The sequence below is a fragment of the Primulina eburnea genome, chromosome 11, assembly GCF_022965805.1.
Source record: "Primulina eburnea isolate SZY01 chromosome 11, ASM2296580v1, whole genome shotgun sequence".
NCBI classification, from domain to species: Eukaryota; Viridiplantae; Streptophyta; class Magnoliopsida; order Lamiales; family Gesneriaceae; genus Primulina; species Primulina eburnea.
The window spans coordinates 24,023,727-24,031,309 of NC_133111.1; the positions used below are offsets into that span (position 1 = coordinate 24,023,727).

At 38.4% G+C, this 7,583-nt stretch overlaps 1 protein-coding gene across 1 annotated transcript; it reads left to right on the forward strand.

The window, feature by feature from the left end:
• Window positions 1-2,445: 2,445 nt before the first annotated feature.
• On the forward strand, window positions 2,446-6,495 carry LOC140805468 (uncharacterized). The gene is made up of 4 exons (XM_073161738.1): window positions 2,446-2,743; window positions 3,041-3,597; window positions 4,702-5,473; window positions 6,080-6,495. The coding sequence occupies exons 1-4, from the start codon at window positions 2,446-2,448 to the stop codon at window positions 6,493-6,495; spliced, it is 2,043 nt and encodes a 680-aa protein (XP_073017839.1).
• The last annotated feature ends 1,088 nt before the right edge of the window (window positions 6,496-7,583 follow it).

The window sequence follows — 7,583 nt, forward strand, 5'->3', positions numbered from 1 at the left end:
CCGAAACAGCACCGCACCTGCGGTCTGTGTTATACCGCACCCGCGGTCCTTCGCAAAACAGAGTCCGAAAAATCTGCAACTTTGTGGACTTCGAATAAAAGAAGAGGAAAATGGTGTGCTGCGTGGGGAAGTTTGTCTGGACTATAAAAGGCTTCTATTATTCACCATCTAGGGTATGGGGGAGCAAAGGAAAGGAGAGGAGGCTACAAAGAAAGGATTGAAGCTCAAGTTCATCATCCTTAGGAAATCTATTGCACATTTCTGGACAGAAATTTCATTGCACTCCAAATCTCTTGTTCTAAGTTCTTATTTCTTTATTTTTATTTGATATGTCTTGTTTAAGATTCACGTGTTGTTGTGTTATTTTTATTATGAACTAATTCTTATTTCTAGAGGAATGATGGAACAAAACTAGACACCATGTGTTGGGATTTATGAATTATGCTATATAAGTTTCCTTATTGTTCATTTGTATTTTTCCAATCTTAATGCTTTCATTTTATTGGCCATATCTTGAATGATTCTTATGTTTATAATTTATCACTTGGAAAAGGGAATTTATAAACAAGAAAGGGAAAAATACATTGATGGTATTTATATAGTTTGGGAGGACATATATTGCTATTGAAGCCATTAAAAGAAGTTATTGCTTATTGTGTTATTTAATTATAGATTGTTGAGGGGGACGTTACAATCCTTTGTTAGATAATTAGTATCTACTTAGCACTCGGGAGAGGGAGTAGATAATTTAGAATTCTTGGCTAATGTTTAATAAGGACATTTATAATATAGCTACACAAAATAACACATGGTGGATAGTTGCGTGAAATCGGACCTCTAGATCTTTTATTCCATAGTTATTTGTTATAAAAAGTTTGGTGTTATAATATAATTAAATTTATTTTCAATCTAGTAATTGGTGCAAACAAATCTGTCAATTGATTTTTCTAAATAAAATTGAGACTATTTTAATTGCAAGCATTAATATATATTTAAATACATACTCCTCGTGGGATCGACACTTGTACTCGAAAATACATTTTATTACAACTTGACGTTGTGCAATTGCAAGCAATTAAGAAATCACGCAACAAGTTTTGGCGCCGTTGCCGGGGAGTGTCTATTTTAAATTTATATTAGTATTGTTACCAATTAGTCTTTATTTTAATTTAGAGCTGTTTTTATTGTAATACATTAAACATTGATTTGTTTCTTATCTTTGTTTGACAGTGCATGCGAAGATCGCAAAATCTTGACTTGCTTATCTTTGATCCTGAGATCGAAAGAACCGTAAGAAGATTAAGAAAGGCAAGAAGAGAAGAGATTCGAGCAATGGCTGAAAACAGAGATAATGAAAATCCACCCTTTGCAATACCCATCAGAGATCATTTTAGGCCGGTACTAAATGCTCATTACTCGGGCATAGCACGAGGGACTATTAATGGAAACAACTTTGAGCTTAAGCCCGAATTGATAAACATGGTTCAACAGAATCAGTTTGGGGGAGCCGCTACTGCAGATCCTCATCTACATCTCAGAACATTCCTTGAAATTACTGACACGGTAAAAATAAATGGTGTTTCTGATGATATAATTCGATTGCATTTGTTTCCTTTTTCTCTTAGGGATCAAGCAAGAGGATGTCTCCAATCGCTTCCTTTGGGGAGTATCACTACATGGCAGGAGTTAGCAACCAAGTTCCTTGCTAAATATTTTCCACCTGTGAAGTCTGCACAGTTGAAGATAGAGATAAGTACTTTTAGGCAGACTGACTTTGAGCAATTATATGAGGCATGGGAACGGTATAAGGAGTTGTTGAGGAGGTGTCCAAACCATGGTTTTGAAGATTGGGTACAGATTGAATTGTTTTATAATGGTTTGAATGGACAAACAAGAGGCACTGTGGATGCAACAACTGGTGGAACGATATTTGCCAAATCACCTGATCAAGCATATGATTTGCTTGAACAGATGACCATTAACAGTTATCAGTGGCCATCTGAAAGGTCAGGAGTAAAGAAGACATCTGGTATTTATGCCGTGGATCCTATCACTTAACTAACCGCCCAAGTTTCTGCATTGACCACACAACTAGCAGCCATGAATAAAGTGAGCATACCTGACACTGAAGGTCCTTCTGTGGTTGCTGAAGAAACTCATTCTCTTGAAGAAGCCCAATATATCAACAACAGAAATTTTGATGGATTTGGAGGATATCGAGGTAACCCTCCTCCTAATACTTATCATCCAGGTTTGAGAAATCATGAAAATTTTTCTTATGCAAACAATAAGAATGTGTTGAATCCTCCTTCGGGGTTCAATACATCAAAAGGGGAGGGAAAGCATTCGTTTGAGGATTTGGTAGGTACATTTGTGGCTGAATCTGGAAAGAGGATGGCTAGAACTGAGTCTCGGCTTGATAGCATGGAGACTCACATATGAAACATGGGTGCTACGATGAAATCTTTGGAGACACAAATTGGACAGTTGGCTAATTCTTTGAGAGATCAGAACAGGGGTCAATTTCCGAGTAATACAGAAGTTAATCCAAAAGAGCAGTGCAAGGCAGTCACTTTGAGGAGCGGAAAAGAATTGGAGGTTCAAAGTCCCAAGGAGATGGTGGAAAGTGAGAAGTCAGTGGAAGATGTTGAGTTTGAGGTTATAACAGAGAATAAGGTTGAGGACTCTAAGACAAAAGTTGTACAACCTCCTGCATTTAAGCTGCCATTCCATACCCTCAGAGGTTCAAAAAGAAGAGTTTAGATGATCAATTTGCAAAATTCCTTGAGATTTTTAAGAAGATACACATCAATATACCATTTGCTGATGCATTGGAGAAAATGCCCAACTATGCCAAGTTCATTAAAGACGTGATGTCTAAAAAGAGGAATATGCAAGAGTTTTAGACAATGAAGCTTACTGAGGAGTGCAGTGCCATCCTACCAAAGAAATTACCACAAAAAATTGAAAGATCCAGGGAGTTTTACTATTCCTTGCTTTATTGGTGGTTCTCATTGTAGTAAAGCTTTATGTGATTTAGGAGCAAGTATTAATTTGATGCCATTTTCTATTTTCAGGAAATTGGAGCTTGGAGAAGTTAAACCAACCACTATCACCCTACAGCTTGCAGACAGAAGCCTTACGTATCCAAGAGGGATCGTGGAGGATGTATTGGTAAAAGTGGATAAGTTTATTTTTCCTGTAGACTTTGTGATTCTAGATATGGAAGAGGATAATGATGCTCCATTAATCTTTGGGAGACCGTTCCTTGAAACTGGAAGGGCATTGATAGATGTGCATAAGGGTGAACTCACCTTGAGAGTTGGTGGAGAAGAAGTCATTTTTAATATTTATCATGCCATGAGGGGATCAAATGAGGTAAGTACTTGTAAAAGCATTGATGTTATAGACTCATGTGTACCCTTTGACCGTGCAGGAACTAGGGACCCTTTGGAGAGTTGCTTGGTTGGAGCTGCTGAAGCTGTTAGTGAAGACGACTGGGAAGTGAAAGAGCAACTGGTGGCTCTTGAAGTATTGCATAAAGAAAAGAAAACAGATGTGTTGATTGAGGAGTTGAACGTCGAAGAGAAAATAGAGGTAATATCACCCTCTCCTGATTTGAAGGAACTGCCAAGCCACCTATGTTATGCATTCTTAGGAGAGAAGTCGACATATCCGGTAATCATATCTTCCTCCCTTACTATTGATGAAAAAGATAAATTATTGAGAGTATTGAGGGAATATAAAACTGCCTTGGGATGGTCGATTTATGATATTAGGGGAATTATCCCCACTATATGCATGCATATAATTTTATGGAGGAGTCGTATACTCCTTATGTGGATCATCAGAGGAGATTAAATCCGGCAATGAAAGAAGTTGTGAAAAATGAGGTGCTTAAATTGTTGAATGCTGGTGTGATATATCTGATAGTAATTGGGTGTTTCCTGTACAAGTTGTACCGAAAAAGGGTGGAATAACTGTGGTTAAAAATGAACATGATGAATTAATATCTACTCGTACTGTAACTGGTTGGCGAGTTTGTATGGATTATAGAAAATTGAACAATGCCACCCGAAAAGATCATTTTCCATTGCTTTTTATTGATCAAATGCTAGATAGACTTGCTTGTTATTGTCATTATTGCTTCTTAGATGGTTATTCAGGTTATAACCAGATAGCTATAGCACCATAGGATCAGGAGAAGACTACTTTTACGTGTCCCTATGGTACGTTTGCTTTTAGGAGAATGTCTTTTGGGCTATGCAATGCACCGGCCACTTTTCAGAGGTGTATGAAGGCTATATTTGCAGACATGGTGGAGGAAATCATGGAAGTCTTCATGGATGACTTCTCGGTATTTGGCTCTTCATTTGATCATTGTTTACATAACTTATCCCTTGTGTTGCAAAGATGCCAAGAAAAGAACCTAGTTCTTAATTGGGAAAAATGTCACTTTATGGTCCAAGAGGGCATTGTCTTGGGACATAAAGTATCATCTAAGGGATTAGAGGTGGATAGAGCCAAGGTGGTTACAATTGAAAAACTTCCTCCACCAAAGAACATCAAAGGAATAAGGAGCTTTCTAGGACATGCGGGGTTTTATCGGAGATTCATTAAAGATTTTTCTAAGATCACTAAACCTTTATGTAATTTGCTTGAAAAGATTCCACATTCATATTTGATGATGATTGTTTGCAGGCGTTTGAGAAAATCAAGAGGGAATTGGTGACAACACCAATCATGATAGTGCCGGACTGGAAGGAGCCCTTTGAGCTGATGTGTGACGCAAGTGATTATGCCGTTGGTGCAGTATTGGGCCAAAGAAGAGAAAGGATGTTTAGGGCAATCTATTATGCAAGCCGTACTATGAATGCTGCACAGCAAAATTACACCACAACTGAAAAAGAGATGCTTGCTGTAGTATTTGCCTTCGACAAATTCACGCCATATCTTATCGGCACAAAGGTAATTGTTTTTACTGACCATGCAGCCATTCGCTACCTATTTGCCAAGAAGGATGCGAAACCACGTTTGATAAGGTGGATACTGCTATTACAAGAATTTGACTTCGAGGTCAAAGATAAGAAGGGAAGTGAGAATCAAGTGGCTGACCACTTGTCAAGACTTGAGCTAGAGGATAGGAAAGAAGAAAGAGCAATACATGAAACATTTCCGGATGAACAACTCTTTGAGGTAAGTTCAGTACTCCCTTGGTTTGCTGACATTGCGAATTTTTTGTCTTGTGGTATTCTTCCTCCAGATCTGAACCACCATCAGAAAAAGAAGTTCTTTCATGATATCAAATTCTTCTTCTGGGACGATCCTTGTGTGTATAAGAGATGTGCTGACCAAGTAATTAGGAAATGTGTTGACGGTGTCGAAGCACACCAAATTCTTGAGCTATGTCATTCATCTGCATATGGTGGACATTTTGGAGCGACACGAACTGCAGCTAAGGTATTGCAATCAGGTTTTTTCTGGCATACTTTGTTTAAGGATAGCTATACCTTAGTGAAATCATGTTATCGGTGCCAAAGATTAGGAAACATCTCTAGGCGTCACGAATTGCCACTGACAAATATTTTGGAAGTGGAACTTTTTGATGTTTGGGGCATAGATTTCATGGGACCCTTTCCCCCTACTTTTGGTTAATCTTATATATTATTAGCTGTAGATTATGTTTCGAAATGGGTGGAAGCAATCGCCACCAGTACTAATGATGCTCGTGTTGTAGTTAAGTTTGTGCACAAGAACATCTTCACCAGATTTGGAACACCGAGGGCCATCATAAGTGATGAAGGTACGCATTTTTGCAAAAATAATTTCAACTCACTTTTGGCTAAATACAGTGTGAAGCACAACGTGACACTAGAATATCATCCTCAATCGAATGGACAAGCTGAAATATCCAACCGGGAAATCAAACAAATATTAGAAAAGACTGTCAATACAAACCGGAAGGATTGGGCTATAAAGTTGGATGATGCACTGTGGGCTTATAGGACCGCATTCAAGACGCTTATTGGGATGTCTCCCTATAGGCTGGTTTTTGGTAAAGCCTGTCATTTGCCTCTAGAATTGGAGCATCGAACATTTTGGGCAGTTAAGAAGTTGAACTTTGATTTGAAAGAATCTGGCGATAGCAGAATACTACAGTTAAATGAAATGGAGGAGTTCCGCAATGATGCATATGAAAATGCCAAGATTTACAAAGTGCAGACCAAGAAGTGGCACGATAAACTCATTGTACGAAGGGAGCTCAAACCAGGACAACAAGTACTATTATTCAACTCCCGTCTGAAGTTGTTTCCTGGTAAGTCGAAATCGCGTTGGTCAGGTCCATTTTTGGTGGAGACAGTGTACCCTCATGGGGCGATTGAGCTAAAATGCAGTGATGGGAGGACCTTCAAGGTGAACGGGCAGCGAGTTAAGCCATATTATGGAACTGAAGTAAGGAACCTTGACAACATTCCTTTGGGCGGATTGACTTGATGTAGACTGATGGAAGTCGGGCTGAAGACGTTGAACCAAGCGCTTATTGGGAGGCAACCCAAATTTTTGTTTCTCTTTTGCATTTTATTTTCGGTTTTGCTTTTATTCTAGTATTCTTATTTTAGGTTGTTTATATTTTTTTTAGTATAGTGTGTGCTTATATCTTCCCAAAACTAATGAATTCCACTTGTTTTATTTTCAGGCATAAAAAATGAAGAAGAAAAAAATTTTTCCCGAAGGAATACCGCACCCGCGGTTGTTCCTGCACCGCGGCCGCGGTCGATTAATATTGAATTATGCTACATTTGCCGAGAGCACACCGCACCCGCGGTCATCGAAGATAAAAATTATAAGAATTCCCGAAGGAACACCGCACCCGCGGTCTCTTGTACACCGCACCCGCGGTCGATAGTTTTAAAAACAGAATGGGGCAGAAATTTTCATAATCGAAGAACACCTCTCTCAAATTTCTCTCCTTCCTTCGAAATCCTTTCTCAAGAACACACTTTTCCCACTCAATTTTTGTTATTCCTTCCACAAATTTACGACTCCAACCTAAATATCTTCACTCATTCCGTCAAATATCACTTTTCTTTCCACAAAAATCAACATAAAACCTAGGGTTTCAAGGAACTCGAAAATTTCATTAAGTATTGATCGGTGCTTCGAATTTGTTCTTCAAAGATACATTTAAACACTCAAGGTGAGCAAATCTATACTACATTCGCTTTGAATTCGAAATTCTTGGTGTTATTTGCTATGGAAGGAAATTACATTTAGTGAAGTACATTCTTGATATTGTGGATATTGTTGATTGGATTGTTGTGTATATTGTTGAGGTGTGGATATTGTGAGTATTAAGTTTGGGGGAGTGCAAGATTCATTAAATTTTGTGAATTGGATTGAGGAGAAGTTGGTGATTGAAAGGTGTTCGATAAAATGGCTCCAAGAAAAAAACAATCTAAGGGTGCATCATCATCTGTGAAGTACGATGCAAACAGGTTTTGGGACGAACAAGCGGAGGAGAACTATGGAAAGATTTTGAGCAAGAGCATTATAAAAGAAAGGAGATCTGATCTTAGTTTCCC